Genomic DNA, 23277 nt, shown 5'->3' with positions numbered 1-23277 from the left:
TAACTATTTCATAATTTTGAATAACTTCTTTTTGTGCACCAGGTTTTCTGGCACATTCAACATGGCTCCTGTCATGGATGCAAGCATCGACAAGAACGCAGTTTCGCTCGTTGTTTTGGTACCGTGTAGAAGCGCTCACGTGCGTGTCATGTAACGCAACGAAAAATATAGAGTCTCTTGTGGAAGTCCTTCGATGTTTTTGCCGATAAAAGGCTACCAGCCATGTACTACGCGAGACTGAACGTAAGCTCTAGCGTAGCCTTTGCGAGGCGTCTGCTGTGCCGACTGCCCGCCCCAAGGACTTCCTATTGCCGAGCCTTATCGCGGGCGAAAGACCTGATCGAAGACGTTAAATCGGGCTCGTGTTCGCTTAGCTGCAAGGACTACGTGCCCGAAGCGGCGGGAGTTCCTCGGGACGAATTCAAGAGGCGATTTCAAGCGTGCCGATCCGTGGACGAAGTGTTGCATCTCGTCTTCTCCGAAGACGGTTCCAGACCTGCCAGGCCTCAAGACATCGTGGCTTCAGCCGAGGCGCTCGTGAGGATACAGTATCGTATCCTAAGCAGTTTTCAGTGGGCCTACAGTGACGCCGACGTTACGCTGCGGGTGCAGGCGTCTGCAAACTCGGACACGGTCGACATGTTTCTCTCTCTCCATCACCACCCCTCGTTTGTCGTCCTTCTACGCACGGCGGAAAGTGACGTGGAGTGCTTCACTCCCGAGGAAACCGTGCATCTCCTGGACGCTATGCTCAAGCTGTGTGTTCCCAAGAGCCACGACGCGCTCGTAAAACTGCAAGAACGATGCGTCATCGGGAGCGAGTCGTTGGATATAGTCGGTCTGGCCAAGTTGGCCGAAGCGTCGAACTTATTGAAACGAAACGGATTCGTCATTTGCGGTCTCGTGTGCTCGCTCGTTCAGCAGACGTTCGACGCGATCCCGTTCGCACCCGAATCTTACAGGAACACGGCGGTAATCTTGTGTCACGTCGCGTACTTTTTTTCCTCCGAATACATAGACTTCGTGCTCGAGAAATCGGCGGCTCTGCTCTCCTCCTTTCGGGACAGTGCCTCGCCATCCGATTCGCTCCTGATCTTGGAGGCGGCCGTCCGCTTCTCTTCGAGGGACGCGCACAAAATGAAACCGTTTCTCGACCACTGCTTGCAAAACTGCGCCAAGCTTTCCATGAACGAGCTTTCTAAACTGCTGCGATTGTGCAGGCTTGGCCACTTGGACGCTCCTTCGCTCACTGAAAAGGCGAGAGAGGTAGCCATGATCCGCAAAAGCCAAGGTCTCTTGCGTACAACGGACGTTGTTAGTTTGATAAGCATCTTCGATGACGTTGGCTGGAATGACAGTCTTCGAGAGGAGTTCACCGGTCTCTTGGCGATCCACATGCCTGACGTGGATGTCATGCTCATCAAGCATTTGGCTAGTGGCAAATTCCTGAGGGGCTGCAGGAGCAAGCAACTGATGAACTTGTTTGAAAAACGATGGATGGAAAAGCTCCCTGACATTCGTAACACATTGTCAGCACTAAATGCGCTTGTGAACCTTTACAACAAGACTTTCGCGATATCGAGACAAGCAAGAGAAGTGCTAGAGGTACCTTGCTAATGCATAACATACCTAGTAACGATTATCAATATTTGTTGATTGGTTGTTGGGTTCTTGTACTCATTCACACTGTTGCACGTTTGAGCTACTGGTGCTTGTCATGTCACAAAAGTTAACATCAGGTAACAATACAATCAGGCATCTGCAATGTGGCACCACCTTCGATTGCTTTAGGTCCCTACAGCAATTCATGGTGGGCATAGCTGTTATGATAAGTTACTTGTACTAATTTCGTTGCAATTATCAGTGAACCATGAAAACAACCATGTCTTAAAGTATTTAGACTACAGAAAAGCAGGTGTAGTAATGTCTCATGCAGATTTATTACTTCACACAAGTCTTGCTGCTATCCAAGCAGACATGCTTTTTCCTGATGTTGTAACATGATGCTTATGAATAAGCACTTCAGAGGTTTAGGGGGCCCAAAGCTTCCATTGTAGAACCAAGTACCATCAAACCTTGATATCACAAAGTCCTACGTGCAGCTGAAAACTTCATTGAATAGCAAGCTTCATTAAGTCGAGGTTCATATGTTTCAGTGGTGAAAGTAACGATGACAACACTGATGGCACATGGTGCTTCTTGGACAACATTATTGGGAAAATAACCCATAATTTTTCCAAATGGCAGGGCAATTAAGAGCACTGAGTGACTTTTCATGTAAGAAAGTTATAGCAGATGCACACGCATTAATGCACGTAAGGGCACATCTATCTGAAGTGCTGAACGCTGTAGATTCAGGAATGCGAAGGAGTGCTCCATAAATATAGAGGTAACACCAATTCATGAGTGCTAGGATATCCATTTGACATTAGGGCAGAGTAATTCTGTCTAATACAGGTCCTTTAATATCAGAACTGTGGTGAACGAGCTCGATAAAATGCTGTATCTAACAGCCACCTTTTTATTGTCACTCGTTACTTTGGTGATAATGTCAGCCTTTACATCAAGGCACGAAAACACAGCCCATGTACGAGATCAAACAACCAAACTGCTAAAAAAAAAAAGTGCTCTGCAAATGCTCTATGTAAACACCGTTGAGCGTGTGTATAAGATCTTGGTATCTACTTTAGCACCTTCTCTTTCTTTCCCTCACTCAGAGATGCTTGGTACAAGAACTGAAGCACGGCCAGCTCGCACTGAACCCTGAAAAGGCACTGGTGTGCTGTGGCTTCCTCTTCAGGTTTGGTAACAAGAGGTCGAAAGAATGTGCACTGGAAGTCATGGAAAGTGTCAAGGCACAGCTGTCCCCTTCGCAGTTCTGCTTATTCTTTTATGATCAGAGTTTTCGAGACGATTTTTTCTATGTGAGTATCTTGAGCAATATTCGCATGACTGAATGTTGCCTGACGTTGGGTTGCAACTGTTTTTCTTCTTTATTTACTTTCTTTGTTGCCGCACTTAGTTGTGTCATGGTGCATCGACGCAACGCTCTTTTCGTCCGTTCATTTACTGATAGACCATGCGAACAGTGATAATTCAGACCAAACTGAGTGTGAAACGAGTAGTAATGCCAGAAGCGAATCGAACCATATATTGAGTACTTCTTGAATTGTTCTTGAAAAGTAAACAACCATTTTTCCAAGTACTAATATACAATGATGTTCACATCTTAGCATTTGTAGTTTTTCACATTGAAATTCAAAATGACAATTCAGGAATCAGTAGGCAAATGCTTCCCATGCACACAAATTTTCAGAGTGTGCAAATAATTGTCATATTGATTTCTGGCTCTGAAAGGGATAATATTTAAAACACCTGTTTGTAGCACTACGTTGCTAGAAATTTCCACAGATTTACTGGAAAGCAGAGCTTCGTAGGTGAAGAAAAACTATTCCTGGTCTGGGGAATGAATATATTCTGAATCTTTTCACTAGTACGCCTCTAGTAGTTTGGTTCATAGAAAATGTCCAAGATCAGAAATAACTGCACTTAGATTGTGGGAAGTGAGACTCACTCAAGAACACCTTGCCAACAAAAAATAACAGTTTTACAATGCGATTATCTGCAGCAGAAAAGTAATCCTGGTCAAAAGTTTCAACAACTTAAGTTGTTACAAGGGGCAAGTAACATAATTTGGCATTATTAGAACTGTACCTAATTTAATTGTTACAGACACTAGCAATATACTTCATTTCACAAATAACAACTATTCATGCCAACGAGGTACCTTCTTTCTCTGATAGTTACACATACCAGCATTATCAGCCTTCTTTCATCTTAGCTTTTCTTTGTTTGCCATATTGTCAGTATTTGTTCCACAACCACGGTGTAAAATGGTATGCACTCCTTTGGTGGAAAAACTTCACGGCTTGTTCATAAGGTGCAAAAGACCGGAGTAAACTATCAACACCATGTGTCTATGGGTGCACTGTCACCATTTCCTATCTGTATGAAGGCCTGCTCAACTTTAAAACTTTAGAAAAGACTTTATATCTAATCGATATGACGTGTTACTGCAAATCTGAAACCATTGAGACACTTCGTGACAGTCGGTCACTGGCACAGAGAGGAATTATGCATATCTGTCAGATGTGTCCGTCTGCGATTGAATTTTTGCTCTGCTGGTTGCCATAGTAGCAACGGGTAACTTGAAGCTGCGTCACCCGACCAGTAGATAGCCACTGCTGGCAATAAATCACAATGCAGGCACTGTTGCTACACTGTGTAGTAAATTTCCCCTTGCAAGAGCCTCCACCTAAATGGGCATGTGCCTGACACTGTGGATGCAACCATGTGAGTTTTCATGACAGTAATAAAGGAACATTGCCATTACTGCATACAAAGTAACAATGCTACAGCAAAAAGTAACTTGTTAGCAGCCAGTTACTGCCAAAGACTGCCCCTGTAGCAACTTGTTCTTTCTTCACAGTGCTATTGTAGTTGGAAAAGTTTTGCTTTTGGACAGACTGTATTATATGATTATGTATTGTTGCTGAACTTTTTCCGGCACCGGCTAAATAATCAAACATTCCGTGCTGTCTTGGTAATGCTTCTCAAACAGGAGCACAACCTCCCAAACATTTGGTACGAGAGCATTCTCGAGAGACGTCAGGAGATCCCGAACCTCCGGATTGCCTCATACCTGATGTTGAAGTTCTTTCCAACCGGTGGTAGCAAGCAGCAGGAGTGGCGCATTGCTCGCGAGGACGCTCGGCTGTGGGCGGACATTTTGGAGGCTAGCGGGCCCGTCTGCAGCCACTCTACTTTGCGGCATGCACTCAAGTGCATACTGGGGCACCAGTTGTACGTGCCTGCAACCCTTGAGGTGTTGTGCGAGTCCGCGCTCAGGAAGAGCATCAAAGTGCACCTCGCCATGAAGCTCATAGAAGCCTGTGCCAAGGTTCGTTCATTTGCATTTTTCTCGCTGCTGGGTGTACTGCACATTTTTTCCACTTACAATCAGCACATATAAGGTTAAAAGATGGTTTCGTGAACTTTGAGTTGGCAGCTGAGAGTTTTTATACGAGAACTTTGGCCAGAGCTGGAGCCTCCAGTTATGTCTCAAGTTCAGATCTTTACATGAAGGCCGAGTTATTACATGTAAACTCTTTGCAGTTTGCCAAGGCACGTGTCAGCTCTGCCAAGGTTCGTTACAACTTTGACCATTATTGAAATGACATGTTAAATTTTCGCCATACTCTTGTTTAGTTGTGAAAGCAAGGTTGATACTTCTATGTCATGTTTTCTCCTCATGGCTGTCATCTGAAAAATCGCCTATCACTTGCATGTGTACAGATGACATTTGCAGCTGGGAAATGTGAATAGGAGGAAGTGTGACAAGATCCCGGATCCTTTTTTCCCGGAAGTTGTAGAGTTTTCAGCGTGTCTTATCAGCAGGAGGAAGAGAATTGTGATGTAGCCATTTACGAAGACAAAATCTACACGGAATTACTATATGCATCCGTGTAAGTTAACACCATGCTTTAAAGCGTTGACAACAATGTGCACTCTGCAACAGTATGACCAATCAGTTTTTCGAAAGAATGAAGCCAGTAGTGCAACTATTTCAGTGGTACCCACTGTTGGCCACCTGCATGCGTGCACTCAGCCTGGCAAAGAGCTAGTGAATTTTTCACGGGACAATATACCAATTTGTCTTCCCGTTAGAAGGGAAATACTGCCACATGGTCATGACGTTGAAGAAGACAGGAGTCAACGTTTTTAAGACCAGGCTTTTTATTCGCGCGAATCCACCGTGCACTGATAGCAGCGAACAAAGTGTCGGTCGTCAGTAATCTGATCTACAGTGAGGCGTGTTGGCATTTATCCATGTGGCATCAAACATTGGAACCTGATCACTGGTGGCCACATTAGTTCAATAATAAACTATACTGTTCACATGTACACTCAAGCCTATCACAAGATACAAATATAATCTGAAATGTTTCCAGATATTCACACTTGATTTGTGCAAGACAGTGGTTATAGTACGTGTAACGGACCAGTTAACTAAAAATATCAGAAGCACACAGGGCAACATGTGCGTGATTGTGGTCTGAAAATTACAGCAGTGAGCTCTTGTGCTTGGAAGCCAATGTTTGAACTGGTAATCATTGAACGTGTGTTTGATTTATTTTTCTTGTGCACCCAGCAGCTATGGTCACCAAAATCCTGAAGGGCTCACTGAGAACAAGTTGCTCTTTAAAAATGCATTGACGAACCTTAATAAACATAAAAACTGTTTAGGGATAGCAAACTTGCTCAACACATTGGAGTAAGCACATTGGACTTGAAATTTTTATTGCGATAGTAATTATATCGACAGTCTTGGCTAGCTTTTTTGACATCGCCGCCATCATTCACTGTATATGTATACGTATCTATATATATATATGAAAACTCAAAAAAGCAAGAAAAAAACCACCCGTACTCGGCGCCCAGCTCGTCATGATGCGCCGATGCGCACTTATCGCCCACACGTATTTTGCCCTGCGAATGGCAGGGAGGAGGGACAGTTAGATATTTGTGTGCGCGCTTATCCTTTGGTGGGAAGAATCGTGTGCCTTCAGCTTTCACTGGAACGATTGCGTTTAGTTGCCGGGTGCACAAAGATCACTTCGCTCGCTGAACAGGCACCATTTGCGAAAAGAGTGCGCTTTTCGAACGCAGCAAAGTAACAACTGGTGCACTTGTTAGTTAGCACTCATATCTGTACCTGTGATTACGTTTCTTGTGTCGGTTTTGTTTAAACAGCTCGTTAAGTACCGAGTGGTAAACATTGTTAGTTCGCTGTCGTCTTGTGTATGTTGCTTTCGTGCGTCATTTGTGCATGAGCAGTGCGCTGCACGTTTCGATCTGCTTGCTGTTTTCACCTTATGTTCCAAGTTGTTGCTATCACATTCATTGCTTTGCCTTTGCGGCGAAACTATGACTTTTTTGCGATCACATGGTAATTGGTTCCCTGTATCTTTCTCTCATTTCAAACTATAGGTAAATTACAGGCCACAGTGCTTTGATGAACTCGGAAACCTGTACGCCAACCACCTAGTCGAAATCACTGAAATGAATGAGTTGCCTGCCACGGATATACTTAGCTTTTCACACAGCCTCCTGCATTTGGACTGCTTTGCGGAGCGATTGGTTCGCAAGATCTTCAGCGTCGGCTATCTACAGAAGCTGGACAGCCTCGTAAATGGTGAGTCCACAAGTATTTGACTGCACTTTTTCGAAAGACTTACAACTCCCTAAGGTTCAGCTCACAGTTTGTAAGGTACCTAAGACCAAATACGGTATCTAAGTAAGATCGACTAAGGTACGTAAGAGGGAAGGGCAATCTCCTGCAGCTGTTGTGATGTGCTGCTGCTGATGGGCTACCGACCACTACATCTACGGTATTGCTTTTCTAAACACAAAGTCCCAGTCATTGTGGCTTGATTTCATTGGCTGTGAAGTGCAACAACACTTCTGTACTCATGTGTGGGCGTTTAATAGACGTCGAAGTTAATTTCAAGTTCCTCATTATGGCGTGCCTCGTAATCATGTCACAGTTGTGGTGTGTCAAAACTCCAGGATCTACTTTTCTTGTGGCAGCAATCATAGATGGACACTCTTGATGGTTTTTTGTCATTGCCATCATCCTCCATATAAAATCCGAATCGATAACACCCCCACGCATTGTATCCTCTAACCGAGGGTAAAATCGCATCAGCAGGTACGACCAGTGTGGCTGAAGCAGAGATTCAAATGATCTGACCCATCCACATCACTCGGAGGATATATGTAATAACAGCACCCCACGTGTAAGGCCTGCCGTTGAACGCTGCTGAAGGGAAAACACACTGCCCGACTCTAAAAAGCACGCAGAGACGAAACTGGGGGTTGGGGGGTGAAAGGGGGTCGTTTGAACAGTAACTGTGAGCTTTGATTACAGGGGCATGGTTGCGTGTGCTGGTGCACATGCTATCTCGGCAGGAATCAGGAGACGGCTCGTATATACTATATTACAGAGGCGTTTCAGTGCCGCCATGTCCGACTGTTAACCTTGGTGTTGCGCATCTTTAACAACTAAACGGACACTGTTACGGTAGATGCATACATATCAGAATGGTTGAGTTGATACATATGATGTTTCATGACATCACAATACAGTAGACTCTCAGTAAATGGAAATCTGTTAAATGGAACTACTCCTTAAACGGAACTGTTGGCTTTGCAATGCTTGGTTTCGGGCTTTCATTTTTCACCCATGTTCACCTTTCAGTAAACGGAACTCCTGTTAAATGGAACATATTTTCCCTATCCCTTAAGGTTCCATTTACTGAGAGTCTACTGTATAGAAAAACAAGAAAGCATTGACTTAAAAGATGGCGGCACCCATGTGTCTTAGGTAAAATAGTCTATAGACTATATTACCTAAGAGATGTAGGTGCTGCCATCTTGGGCTGCTTAGTCGATGTTTTCCTGCCTTTGTATCTTGTGATATGAACTGGTAAGGCCATGAAACATCGTATGTAACAACCCAACCCTTTTCATGCTTATGTGTCTACTGTAACACTGTTTCTTTAGTTGCTAAATATGCAAAACACAAAGCTTAACAACTCAATATGACGGTGCCAAAACCTATCTGTAAAATAGTCCATACTTGTCTATATGCGGTGCTCTCAATGTGAGGAGACTGTGCAAAGACATATTTTCTTCCCAAGGCGGCCGTACTCTCTCTCACCAGCGTTTTGTAGTTTCCCGAGACTGAATCTAATAGAGTGAGTGGTTAGCCTTACTTAGTATAATAATTATTTGTTGCCCACATTCATTGTTTTGTACATGGAGTGAAACTGCAATTTTTTAGGTAATTTTGATGTTTATGATGTGTTAAATTTTATCCTCCATGGGAGTGAAATGGAATAACAGTGCCTGCATACTGTTAAGAATGAGACATTTTTGTTAAGAATGAGATGGTTCTGGAATCTATTCTTTTATAATTTGCACAAACTGAGTCTTCATATTTAAAACCATGACCTCAAGCTTTCATTTCGTGGCTTCACTTTTGGAATTAATGAACATTTTCATCGGATGTTCTCAGTTTGTGATGGCTTTTTTCTAGCTTTCTTTTGTACTTTTTAGCCTCTCAATTTTAATCATTCTCAAACATTAACAAGCACAGCCTGTTACAGTTTTTGCACAGTAGCAGGGCACTAAATTTAGAACACTGCATAGTTTTGGCTTTGTATTTCTTTCTACCACCAATGTTCCTGATCATTCTGATTATGTCTTGCATTCAGACTTCTTGTAGCACTCGGCATCACTGTTTGGTGTGAAAAAATGCTTACACTTTTGTGGGTGTATTTTTTTCCATGTGAGTAAATGTCATGTCTTGCTCATATTTCCCTTCTTAAAAACTTTGTCTTATCTTCTTGCTTGGAAAAGTAATGCTCTAATACCACCATGCTATTCACTACCTGGAAGAGCAGACATGCAGTGTTAGACAAAGGAAATGTGCCCAAGATGGATGACAATTATTGTTGTGAGCAAGATAAGCTGTGTTAGGATCGGTGCCTGAGCCAAGGAGAAACGTGTGTCAGCGAACAAGTCGCCGAAGGGCTTCTGAAAGCCGTTCAAGCTTGTCGGTCAGGAAGCTGGGCGCCATGCGATTTGATGCTGCAAGGTGTACAACGAGGCGACCGCAACGGTTTTCGGTCGCGACACCCTCCTTGAATAGAAAGCGGCATCAGCGTGGATGAAAACCCATTCCGCTAATTAAGCGTGGGGAACGGTGTCCCTTTGGATGTTCCCGGTAGTACGAGCGTGGGACCCATCGCGCAGCGGCCTTTTCACGTCAAGGATGGGGCATCCTGGTGCCACAGGGTGCAGTGTGGTGGCCACACTCCAATCTAAGTTGTTGACCTGGGCAGGTGTGGGTGGCACCGTCGAAAGTGGCATGTGTCCTGTGACTGGACAGCATTAATTGGAGCCATTCCCTCATCCACAGATCTGCGGAAAAGGGACTCTTTATAAGCAGTCCCCGCGGGCTCCTTCGACACGAGATCGTCATAATGTATGACGCATGGTCTATATGTTCGTCATGTGATGAAACGTTTGCTTGTAAATCATGTAAAACAAACCTCTGTAATGTTTCCCCCATCAGTCTCTTCATGCTACGTTGGCGTCTTACAACCTTATGAGTCCCTGGTGCCGGTAAGGCCCCACAACTCAACAACTAGTGACAACGGTGGAACCCTGCGAACCTTCGGGATGCAACAGTTGTCAAGATTTTAGAGTTTTCTTGCGAGTGTGATGATTGCTTTCGTCACAGCTCCATAAGACATTTCAGAAATTCCAAGCATAGAGTTTCTCATAATCATATCTGGAGGGAATTGTGGCACCACCGTCTATGCGAATTTTTCAAGAAGCCCCGTTGGAAGCGCTGGAAATAACAGTATATGTGACTACAAGGCTTGTGTTGGCTGGTGTTGAGCGAGGTTTCAGCTCAAAAGCAAATACGACAGCGTAAATAAGGCTTCTCTAAAACAGAACGTTTATAAGCAGATCTTATTCATGCGTAATATATTCTAAAATAAAAGTCCACTTACCTTGACCGCACAACTCAGCGGCGAAATAAACAGACGACATAAAAGTGGCGGAGAAAATGCTCGCTTTGTCGTCTGCCTGCCATGTTTAGTAGCTTTTGGTTACTTCTTACGCTTCAAAAAATTGTACATCCACACAGAAAGTTCCAGTGCTAAATAAAACTTGTTTCTGTGCAAATATTATGATCAAAATAAATAGCTTATTACGTGCTCTTTTAGTAAGAAATTAATCATTTTGACGTGAAGCAAGGCACGTCTTCGAGGTATGCAAATCTAAGTCAAGTTCGAAGCTTACTATCTCGTCATTACCTTGCATCCAACATCTCACTAGGGCCAGATTTCCCTCTAGGTAAGTTTGTGAGAACTCTACAATTCCAAATGTAAGTAAGTAATAGATGAACTTGTACATGAACACAGTTCACAAAGACACATCCACCCACCTGTCTTCAAATTCATTTCTTGACTGTGCGGGACTTAATATTTGGTCTGAGCCAATGCTCTGTCTGCTAACAACATTTTGCGCTGGTTAATCGGTAGTGTAGTTCTTCCCAACTTGTCTACAGTATTGAACTTTGCATTGCAGAGAATCCAGAAATGAAGGACAACATTGACCGACTGTTGTTCGAATGCAACCGGTGTGTTGAGCTCCAGTGCCCCGAGCTTGACATTCCATGGATGTGGGCCACACCACCCTCTTCTGTGATCAGCGGAAGTTCTCGTGAGTGCGACTCAAGCCAGTTTTCTTTAGTTTTAGTGAAACATGCAGCTATCCTATGATTGACAATGTAGTCTGCAGCCACTGCTTTCGCAGTCTCAGTGTTGGATGTTAGATCAAAACTGATATAGCTGAACCCCTTCATCAAAGGTGGCGATTCCTGTTTTTTAAATGGGGAGCATTTTGTAGTCGCACCTACTCGCAATCCGGCGTCGGCAGTGTCGTGTATACCCCCATTGCGCATGCTTGCATCTCGTTCTGCATGCTCGCGTGTTGTGCCAACTGCCCCCCCCCCCCCTTCTCGCCTCTCAAGGTCGACGCAGGCAGTGTCTGCTAGTAAAAATATACTGCTCGCACTGCACAAGCGGTCACTGACCACCCCGTATATGTAGGCACTGGATCACGTGTTTGGAATTCAGTCAAGGGCGTCCTTACTTGGCTTTCGCTTGACTTGATGCTTTGCTTGACTTGAATAGATGCAATGGAAGCAACAGTACCGTCAACCAGTAGTGGGGCACAACCCGACATCAGCGTTTTACCACTCATTGAAGGCAATGCTTCTCCTTCATTCAATAAATAAAAATAACAAAGACGAAACAATAATTGAGCATTCCCAAACCGTACCCAATTACGCAACATTATCGCCATACCCCCACCACTCTGCGACGCATTTACTCGACTTCCCCCCTGGGAAGATGCGGGCAGCTTTATATGGGATGTCTCTTATAAGCAGGGTACCACGTATGCATTTTCTTATCAACACCTATTTCAGTGCAGGCATGCTGGTGTCTCTTATACCTGGTTGTATGTTACATCAGTGCCTCTAATAAAGGTGTTCGACTGCGTCAGTTTATGGTGTGCATTCCGGCAAAGAAGCCAAGCTTGGAGGCAACGAAATAGAATTCTTGAATTGGGCTGACATTGAAGGCTAATATATTACAGCTGCTTGTGTGAAGTAAAGTATGTAGACGTAGCTTCCTTGCCTTTTTCACTTGTCTTGGCTTCTTGTCACATGGACGAAGCCTGGGGTCTCTCGAGCAGTTATATTCTTGAAAGGAAAGCATGAGAAACAGTTGCTGTAGCATCGGCACAGATGCATTTTGAGCACGCACCGTGCTGCAGCTATATAATGTCTGCAGTAATGTTTACGCGATTCAATTTGCAATATTAAAGGACAGTCACCAACAGTCGAGAGGTGCTCTTCTCATTGCAAGCAGCGCAGACCCACCAAACATCGAGTGTCTCGTTTCATGCTTCTTCGTGTGCGCCTGTACTTGTAACTCTCCATATGCCGTAAAGCTAACGTTCTAAAACTGTGGTGAAAGCTTTAAAAAAATTGACCTCGCCCACTGCCCCAGCCTTCTGTACCGCAAGTGAAGTCAGCACAATTCATTTAATGTTCTTCACTATGCCATATATGTGCTAGATCAAATTCAAAGCACTATTACAGGAGAGGTGAGAGAGGGGTTGTCGCTGTAGAATAAAGTTGAGAAAAAAAGCATAAAAAAACAATATTACTAGTTAGTATCATGTAGGCTCGTGCGAATATTCACATGCTTCAGATATTTAAATGAATAGTATAGTAATTAAATTTGCTGCGATTCGAACTTAAGCTATTGAGAATTTCGCAGTATTCGAAATGAATGAATAGACAATTATTAGTCCACATGTAACACATGTGAAGGTGGAGGAGGAGGAGGAATAAAAGAGGAAGGACAGGGAGGTTAGCATGTGAAGGTGGGTTCACTTCACCGGAGAGGTGCTCAGCCGTGAAAGCACCTATCTAAATGTATATATAGTCCGCGTTAACTTTCTGTTGAGGTGGTTTCACTGCTGTAAAGTGGTGCTAAGCCACAAAGACTTACATTAAGGAAAAATCTACCCCCCACGATGTCTTGCTTCAAAGTTACAGGAAGATACCCTCACATCTAGTATTCATTTTGAAGTCTAAAAGCTTGTTAAACCGGCCTGTATGCTCTAAGTTTTGGGAGCGGTGGCCGCGAGCGTGCCGATTGTAGGAAGAAGAAGACAATAACGATCGCGGCACCTGCTGGCAGCGAGGAGTTGCGACCTGAGTTTCGATCAGTAAACATGGTTTCTATCGGTCTCCCCCTCTTCCCTGAGGGGTTCTCTGGCTAGCTGCTGCCTCGAACTCCTACAAAATATATAGTAAATTTATAATGTAGAATATTTTATGGGTTATAGTTTGCATTCTATGAAATGGCAAATCCTGATACTATTCAAAGTTGTTCCCACTTACTTTGAAACAAAAAAATAAAAAAGCATTTGCGCAGTTTTAAAAAATGTTGTGCAAATTAGTTAGGTTATGACATATATGGCCATACTTCTCTATAATATGTAATGTATACTATTTGAATTTAATTTGAAATTATTCAACCAAATTCACTATTTCCACAAGCCTGGTATTATGCATTAGTGTGTGTATGGGTATGTCAAGGTAAAATAAGCAAAAAAAAAAATTTTAATTGGCACAGCTTGCACGAAGTTGCGCAAGGCTGGGTGGCAGTAGAGCTGCAAGGCATTTTTAAGCTTTGCTTGTTGACCGTCTGTACAGAATGCTTGGGCAAGTACGAGTCTATTCATGACGATGATAATTTTTATCTACGATACTCAGCGAACCTTGACAATGACAGCTCTGCTGTGAAAAAAATTGCAGCAATTTGACATCGAATGCTAGTGAAATGCATAAACATCACCATTCCTTCCTTTGATTTACCTTCATAACCAACGGTCAGGAAGTATTAACCAACATTACTTACAGTTGGGCAACATTGGTCAGCATTAGAAACAGAGCGGACAATGTGGAAGCAATACTACAGCTGGAGGCGGTGTAATGCCAGTGAATACTATTGGTATGAGCTGCACAGCACACTCCGACACTTTGCTGTTTCTAGTGCTAAAGCTTAAAAAGCATGCAGAATCACAGGAAGGTTTGGGTTCAATCACTTGGTTTGGGTTCGTGACGAAATGAAAAGGGCGCAGCACCGGAACAACTCCAAAAGACAAGTTGCCAAACTTAAAAAGCGTCTCTTGAAAAAAAAAAAAAAGCAAGCTCAGCTAGTGCTAATAAACCTTATCAAAGGATGACCATCTGTGCACATCCTTCTTCATTCACAGGTGACCCACAGTGTGATGAGCTCTCCAGTATGGTTGAAGACGTATTGAAATATCTAGCAGGAGAAGATGGGCTTGTGCGTTCAAGAACGCAGTCCCCTTATTTTCACCTCATCGGTACGACACAACAATTTGCTGGTCATTACTGAATAATATTAGGTGCCAGTATCAAGAAGTGTTTGTCATTTTTTTTTTAGATTTTGAGTGCTATGCTGGAAAGGAGTTTGGCTTCATATCCCAGCAGGACTTCAAGGCCAATCCTTGTCTACCAGTAAGAAGGTAATGACTATTTATTGTGTTCTTCTGCGCATTGAAAAGTTAAAAACTGCCGTATGACTTGTCAATCGAGTTGGTGATACATGATTGTTTGAAATAAGAGCACACTATCTAGACGCGGATACCTGTCAGCGTCTACATAGTGTGCTCTTATTCCAAACAATCGTGTTTGTATGAGCTACACTAGTACATTTTGGCAAGTTTTATTGTTTTTAGTTGAGTTGTCAATGCAACTGGATCAATGCTGTAGCCATAATTAACACGAACAAAATCCTCTTCGAATTAAAAAAAAAATTTCCATCAGTAACAACGTGTACGTGCTATCATCTGTGTACTCATTTTGTGTGCTATGCACTGGTTATCTAGCATAAGCTTCACTTCATAAACAAAATGCGAATTTTCTGTCTTTTTTTCCCAAAGGCTCATTTATTTGTACGACAATCTACAGCATTCATTTGTTTGTCACTTTATAATGTTATTCTCCGAGACAAGATATGCATGAAGCCATAGATGCCTTTGATAACATTCACAACCGCTGCTGCTAGGTTGGCTATCATGCTTCTGGGAGAAGACGACTACTGCAGCAATGAGATGCACCTGCTGGGTTCTGTTGCGACAAAGTTACGACAGCTGGAAATCCTGGGCTACACAGTCATTCAGGTGAGCTGCTTAGCCCCATTACAGCCACTAAATACAACATTCAGTGTTTGAAATTAAATGCTTGAAGCACGAAGCATTGTTACAAGCTTATTTTGGCAATAATAATAAAAATGAATAAATATGAACCATGCACCAAACGCGAAAACATTTATGTTGCCGATTTGTTTACATCTATCTTGTTCGAAATGGGAAGCTGTCTCAAAAATTACGCTAGCTTATCTATAATACTCCGTCATAGAGGCTAACTGAAGGCAAGCAAAGCCCTTTTAAGCAGTCGTTTGCTGCGAACGAAGTGAATCTTTCAACAACCACGCCAAAATCATGTTGAAGCAGGCGTCCGAAAGCGTCGCCATGTTTACGTACACTTCTTATACACCATGCTAACATTAAATCTGAAAAATAGCGTGCGTACGGTAAGCGGTATGGGTAAGGTACGTATTTGCGCATGCGCACTTCGATCCCGCTATCACGGTAAGCCCGCTATCCCGCTAAGCACGGTATATTATAACTGTGTATTGACTACAATCTACTGGAGAAAAGTGTAAGGGGAATAAAAAAATCACAGATTACCCGAGCTGATGAATTGTGGTTACAAAAGTGTGTTTGTGACGCATATCGCTCTTGCCACCCTTGTGTCTGTGCCCCATACCGCTCCCACTCGGGAAGAAAATAATGAGACATGGTTACCAAATCAAATTACAATTTATTCCCGCGTTTCATACATAAACGCCGCAACAAGCAGCGTTTAAACTAGTGATGTAATGCAGGGAAGCTGGCTTGTGCCCCGAATTGAGTTTTTCGGCGCCTCCCACTCGATCACGCTGGCTGAAGTGATAAAAACATTCAGGAGAAGTACACATCTCCTGCAAGTGTGTTTTCTCGACTTGCTTCGTAATTGTAAGAAAAGCCATCTCTTCCGCAGTTTCCTAGGCAGAAGATGAGTGAAAAATACGGTGAGTCTAGCATTCCCAAGACCCGCCAGGAGCATCCCGCCTGTAGGTGTCCTTATAGATTTTTTGATACACTGAGTCATGATGACTTTTATCGTGATCGTACTTGACAGTAACGAGGCATGTAGTAGAAAGAGCGAAATATGGCGCTAGTTTGAAAGTGGTGGCTCTTTTCGCCCATTCTCACATTTGGCAGTTTCGTCTCTTTGTTCTCCCCAAAGCAACATACTCAACTTCCCGCATTTTCCCTGCACTCGTTTCAGGTTCCATGTAGCGAATTTTCAAGCATAGGCATGGACTTCGAAGCACAGCGGGAGTACTTGCAAGAAAAGATTTTTTCTAGGTGACAAAAACCAACTTCATGATGTACAGAGAATCTTTTAATCACAGTCATGCTTATATCTCGCGTTTATGCTGCACAGTAGGTAAATAAATATACACCCATCCCGCTGATAAAAGGATTTACTGCTGTTGCGTGGTCATATTGCCTTTTGAGAAAGGTGAGTGGCCCTAAGGTTGTAGAGCTCCTCCGCCCACTTTTTGACCAAGGGGTGCTGGAACCGTCCTGTAAGAAGCCAAGAGAACAAAGCAATGAAATATCTAAATCATCAAGGTAAGACTATCAGTAGGCTTGTCCCCACTGGCAACTCACAGAGCTCACGTAGCCAACCAGAATGGTTGCAGTAAGTTTACAACTGCCGGCTCCACTTTGAAGCCTCAAGAATGTTGTCACAAAGTTGCTAGAGTAGTCAGCAGCATACGAACAAGTCGTCTGTATATTCTGACACTGATTTTACGTGGTGGTGATGATGCAAGAATGTGCGGACAGCTGTAGTGGCGAGAGGTTTCAGGGTGGCAAGTGCCAGCATAAACATGACTTGGCACGAATTGTTCCTCGGTCACCTTCCACACTCGGCCACGCAACCTCTGTTCATCGCTGGTGTAGATGTGCCCTACTTAGACGGTACTTTCTCATAAACCTAGGGCATGTGTCTTTCACAGGTGAAAGACACGTGCCCAGGTGGAACTCTCAATATGAGTTGCTTGCAATATGGCAAGACACACTTGCCTTTTGCAAATGTGCTCAATAATCATGGGGTAAGGATGACTGGTGCATAAGATCAATTCTCGCGTAACAAAATCAAGTTGTTCACATGGTAAAAAGTACAGCAAACGACATGAAACAGCACTGGTGGTTTACACATCACGCCACCACAAGCTTAAGACTCAAATTACCATTTGTGCTGTCGAAGAATTCCTGTAGCCGCCCTGGATCCTGCATCTCAACTTCATACTCATGGGCCTGTAGGATCATGTCAAACATATCCAGATCCTTGACAACCTTGGACTCTGGGGAACTCTGGGCTTCATATTCCTGACGAAGACAAATAAAAAAAAAACTAGAAAGATGCTGTGATACAGTGTCACTCCAGTCTAGTGTACTCAACAAAAAGCGTGTGCATTAATGACTTCTTTTTAAATTGGGTGTTTTAATATGAATGTTAGCCTCAAAGCTGTAGGCAGTGATCTTTTGTTTACATTTGCCTCGTTGTAGAATAAAAATAAAAAAACTGCCTCGTTGTAGAATAAAAATAAAAAAAAGTTACCCTAATCTCTGGAGGCGAAAATGCTGTAGACTTGTGCGCTCAGATTTCGGTGCATGCAATCCCAGGTAGTCGAAATTTCCAGAGTCCTCCATCATGGCATCTTTCATAATCATATGGCCTTTTTTGGTATGTTAAACCCCACATATCAATCAATCACCCTGCATGCTTTCCCTCGAATAGCTCATAAGCACCCAAGGACAATTGTGCGATATCAATTATACTGTATAGATGTTGGCATCTACACAAACAATGCCATAGTAGCATAGTTCTGAATACGCACTGTCGTTTGTGGCTGGAAACATGACTGGAATTTTTAAACAAAATCACTGCGGGCTCACTCGGATGCCTATGCATACGTACGCACGACTTATTTTCACAATGTACAGTTTGCCATGAAATATTATGGACCATGCTAGCGTATGGCAAAATTGCCGTTAGTGCCGTCTAGGGGCGGGACATTTACTGTAGAGAACAGTGCTTTGGCCTTTTCGCGGTCAGAGCTAAGCAATTGACAGCCAACAACTGGCCACTAGACACATCTGCCGAAATTTCGCTATGCGCTCATGTGCTCTATATTATTTTGCGACTGACTGCACTTACTACCATAAAATTACATAATAGTTCTTTACTGTAATGCTAGTCTATGCAGCTAAAGTTAAGCTTAGTGCTCTATTGTTGCCGTAACTGCTTAACTGATGTTATATCTCACCTCCCAAAGACTTCTGAACTCGACTGCAGACACATTGTCGACTAGTTTTCCCAAACAGTCCATGGCATCCTGAAACGATGGTGAAGTTCAGTCAGCACTGCATTACATGGAGTACGCAGGCCGTACCGATTCTCGTTTGTACTTCTCTTCCTTGCTGACGCCGCAAGTCGGTGTGATGTCTCCCACGATGCACTCTCCCATATCGTGGACAAGCGCCATACGAATGCACCTGCAAAAAAAAAAAAAAAAACGCTGGCATTATACAGTGTTTATGGAAGCACATGAACAACACTAACTGATCTAATACCACTGGAGCGAAAAATTTGTACCTCATGCTTTCGGACTACAAAAGGCACGCAAAATTTTTTAACTGGTATTAAAAAATCATTTTGAATCACACCGTATGGGCCTGGCAAATTACACTGCTCTTAGTTAGAGCTTCAGACTTTAGTTCGAGCTCCGCTCGCAAAACTTCAGTGCACCAGTGCATTCTGCTTCCATGCTCTGAACATAGTTCTTGAGGCATGGAATCATAGAGAGAAATTTGCCCGTACCCCGCAGTCATGGGAAAGATCAAATGCAATTGTCTGGGACATCTATGAAAGTTCTCTAAGTTGGAATGGCGGTATATTTGAACCAACACTGGTTAACTTGTTGGTGACAATGTGTGCCTTAAGGCTGTTTCACATGACACAAAAAGTAGGTTATTTTTCAGGCTGCGAATTCGCTCGCAGCGAAAAAAAGGGCAGTTAGCTCCCACCGCAGCGGTCCGCGGCGGCAGCGATTTTTGGTCGAGACTCGTCGAAATAGGGCTGGTCCGGCCAAGCCGTCGAATTAGAGTCGACATGTTTGTTTTGGTAATGGCCGATGATGTGCACTTTAAAATGAATTTAGACTGGAAAGTGTTCTTAAGTGACGAAACAAGTGGGCCCTTCGTTACCGTTCACAGAAACTTCATGATATCATAATGCACATATTATTATATTACATTCGTGTCTGTCACTAAGAGCGGTGGCAAGAACTCGCCGCTCCAGTCGCAGAGTGAAAATCGCGGACCGTTCACGGTCCATGTGAAACAAAACCACCATTAGCGACGGCTGCGAACAGTGCGACTGGAGCGAACGGAACGTTTTTTTTCGCTGCAATCGCGGCATGTGAAACAGCCTTTACACTGTGTTATGCAGTTTACACAGTTAGCAGGCTCTGTGGAAGCTACACTAGTACGGCCATGTCTGAGGTCTCAACCTGTTGATTTTATAGCGAAAGACTTTCTCAATTGCAGTCCTTCCCACGGGGCAATAAACTACAGCTCCTACAGGGTGTTTCAGCTAAAAAGTACCAAGCAATAAGAAAGTAAAAATGGGTGCTACGCATCTCCAGCTAGCGTAGTATTGTTCTTAGCAGTATGTAGCACGTCATATTTTTTTTTATCCGCCAAGCACGGTAATTAAAGTTTGCTTCATGAACATTCCAAATACTGACTCTAGAGAAAAAACTTCAATACAAGATTCGTAGCTCTTATCCAGAAATAACAAAATTTCCAAGTTACGGTAGGATAACAACGCTGGCTAATTTTTTTCCAGGTTTGGTTTAAAGTGCACGAAATTTTAAAATATACCACGTGATTGCCGCCTAAAGTGCGGCGCTTTGAGTGCCCTCATATGTAAGTTGAACGAATTAGCGAAGGCTTCTCACGAACGAAAATCGCTTGAGCAGGCTATCCGTGACTACAATGAACATAAGTGATGGTTGTATGCTACCACTGAAAAAAAAGGGGTGGGGGCGGCGAAAAAAAATAAATGACAATAAACTTCGACGAAAAAGCGGCTGCCACGTGCATTGCAATACGAGAGCAGACGCAGCGTTTGGCGCAGCGCACACATTTTTTTTTTTTTTCGGGCCAACGATAAATAAACATGATGGTAGAGGAGAGGGACCAAAAAGAAGGAAAAAAGGTCTATAACAGTGAAGCTCTCTATCTAATAACAATGTCACATACAAGTAAGTCATTTAACACAACTTCAAGTAACATTATGCATCCTTAAATCCTTCTTTGATATGCAGTGTACTGAACTATTTTTTACACACACTGTGCAATGCTCTGAAGGTGACTATGAAGGCCAGAAGCTTTTCAAAGCAATTGCTTTTATAACTAGAAAAAGGTTCACATTCTCTCCATAACAATGATGTGAAAGTTTTTTATTAGGCTCAGGAATAAATGAAAAAAAAAGTTTCCTCTTTAAGTATGAGCAAATTGTTTTTGTACAGCTGTTTATGCATTGTTTTAGATAGTTTTCTTGGATGCTGTTTTAATATTGGGGTTTTTCATTAACAGCCTATTGCAGCAGCCTCGCAAAGCTCAGGCAAGCATTTGTGACTAAGAGAAAATGACCCCAACATGCGCAAACTAATACTTTTATAATCTAACATCTTGAATGGCTTATATCCCATCACCCGCTATGAATGAAACTGAGCAAAGGCAAACATAAAATTATATTTAAGATTTCCTATGAAGGCCTTGCCATGTAGTAAGTTCAGTGGAACAGCTTTGTAATTTTTGCTCCTGAAGTGCCAATTAAAAATGGGGAGGACTAGCTAGGACACAATACTTACAGTATGTAAAACAACTCCCACTTCTGCCTTTTTCTGCTGCAACTCTCTATATTACTAGGTGTGGCCGGATCCTAAAGTTTTTTGCATGCCAATTTGAATTGCAGTTTCTTTATAACAACCTTTGAAAAAGGTACTGCTTTGTGCAACTTGAATACATTATTTTTTTGGGATGCTTCATTTGTTATAACATCTGACATGTACATTCGCATTGTTTACCAAAACATTTAAGCTAATTTAGATTAGACCATAATCGAGAGATACTGGTCTAGAATGTTGCGAATGCATGTTGTCTGGTGATCAGGACAAACAGCCCTCTGCAACGGCACTCTTCATAGCTCACCATGCAAACTCGGTACCATAAGTCTCTCAATATAATTCTTCCCACTGGCAGAAAATTCACCCATCATTGGTGCTGGAGACTGTTACTTACAACGGTGATGTGTTGGTGTGCTTTCTCATGTCTTTGACAAGCCTAAATGTCAAAATTTAAGGGGTAACAATGTAGCCATAACCGCTATATTTAAAGTTGCTACAATGAATGTGCCCTGTGCTGTGCTTGCGGAAAGCTTTATGTGAAGTCCACCTTCAGGCACTTTAGCCTCGAGCAGCTTTTCTCCCACGACTAATACTGCTCAATGAGCATTTATAGCTGTACCACTAGTTATGCATCCCGAGTTCAAATCCCATTGTGTCATTGGTGTTTTTTTTTTATTTACTGAGTTATTTTTTGTTCGATAATGGTTACGGACACCGGCGGCGGACAACTACGGCGCCGCGCGTTACCGGTGTTCTGATCTCATAACAGCTTTTGCTGTAAAAGCGTGCATTTTCGGCATGTTAACTGTTACTTGAACCCGACTTGACGAAAATCCAAATCACATCACGACTTTTTTAGTTGAGGAGTACTTGTAGCTACCGGAGTAAAAAATTGGGCTGCTTGATCAAGGCACGCCTTTAAAGAGCACTTATCTAATGAAAATGCGAATGCATACTTATCCTTGTCAACTCCGGAGTCGGGATCATTTCCGATCATCATGGCCATTACCGACATTCTGTACATGTGTCCCGAGATGCGCTCCGGGTCTGGCACTCCTCTCAACACCCAGCCCGTCCGCCTGATGCCCTGAATGTATTTCCAGTAACGGCAGTAAGACAACGGCACTCGGAACTTCACACGTAAGTCTTCAGCTTGAGTATACATTTGTTTTTGCCTCGTTCGACTTATAGGTAACAGCGGAAAACATGCGCTCTTCGCGACGAGAGATGCTTTCGAAGAGGCCAAAGTATTGGCTCGAACAAGTTGGAAACAGAGCTGCGTTATTTACATTAAGTGGGTCTCCCCTTCGTGAAGTCGTTAAGCGAAGCCACGTAAATACAAAATCAATCTTGCCTGTTTAGTCGCACATATTTTTTAATCTATTACCAAAACTGCTGGAATGATTCTGCGCTTGGATACAGCACAAAAGCACATCGTTATTTTGGTCACGCGTTCATCTGCGCAATCGCCGGCAGAGATAGCTGCAGCATCTAAAACACCACCGCTCGTCCACCACAAAAATGTAAAGAATTCTGGTGATATCTCTATATTTTCACGAGGAATAAAACGGTACCTTTAACTTGCCGATGAGCATAAAGTACGACAAAGCGTTCGTCGTCGAATTCGCCATAATGCACGATCACCGGCGCACTGTACAAAGGGACCAAAACCACAGAAAATTATTCGGCTTGGGAGGGAGATAATCAGCGCGTAAGTGCGATAAGTTATTAACTTTTGCACAGTACGGGCACAAATATGCGCAAGGCTAAACTAGAAACCACGCTGGAAACTACAAAAACACGCGCTGGCAGCGGCAGCGATGGCAGTGCCAATTTTCACGTCATGCGTCTTTGGTGTCTCGCGTCCCCAAATAAAAATGCCACCTTACTTTTATTTTGTTTTATTTCACGTTGACACTTGCGTCTGTATTTA

The 23277-nt window shown here is 43.1% G+C and overlaps 2 protein-coding genes across 2 annotated transcripts; one reads left to right on the top strand and one right to left on the bottom strand.

Annotated features, from left to right (window-relative positions):
* The first annotated feature begins 68 nt into the window (after positions 1–68).
* LOC119174373 (FAST kinase domain-containing protein 1, mitochondrial) lies at positions 69–16840 on the top strand. Its single transcript, XM_075895698.1, has 9 exons — positions 69–1605; positions 2718–2924; positions 4622–4960; positions 7051–7255; positions 11227–11361; positions 14497–14610; positions 14691–14772; positions 15315–15429; positions 16643–16840. The coding sequence occupies exons 1-9, from the start codon at positions 223–225 to the stop codon at positions 16724–16726; spliced, it is 2664 nt and encodes an 887-aa protein (XP_075751813.1). The 5' UTR covers positions 69–222; the 3' UTR covers positions 16727–16840.
* Positions 16738–23177, bottom strand: LOC119174374 (5'-deoxynucleotidase HDDC2). The gene is made up of 6 exons (XM_037425246.2): positions 22919–23177; positions 22301–22431; positions 18822–18924; positions 18696–18764; positions 17616–17754; positions 16738–16944 (listed from the first exon to the last, which is right to left on the bottom strand). The coding sequence occupies exons 1-6, from the start codon at positions 22973–22975 to the stop codon at positions 16859–16861; spliced, it is 585 nt and encodes a 194-aa protein (XP_037281143.2). The 5' UTR covers positions 22976–23177; the 3' UTR covers positions 16738–16858.
* Positions 23178–23277: the final 100 nt, after the last annotated feature.

The sequence above is a fragment of the Rhipicephalus microplus genome, chromosome 5, assembly GCF_043290135.1.
Source record: "Rhipicephalus microplus isolate Deutch F79 chromosome 5, USDA_Rmic, whole genome shotgun sequence".
NCBI classification, from domain to species: Eukaryota; Metazoa; Arthropoda; class Arachnida; order Ixodida; family Ixodidae; genus Rhipicephalus; species Rhipicephalus microplus.
This window is presented reverse-complemented; position numbering and strand designations above follow the sequence as displayed.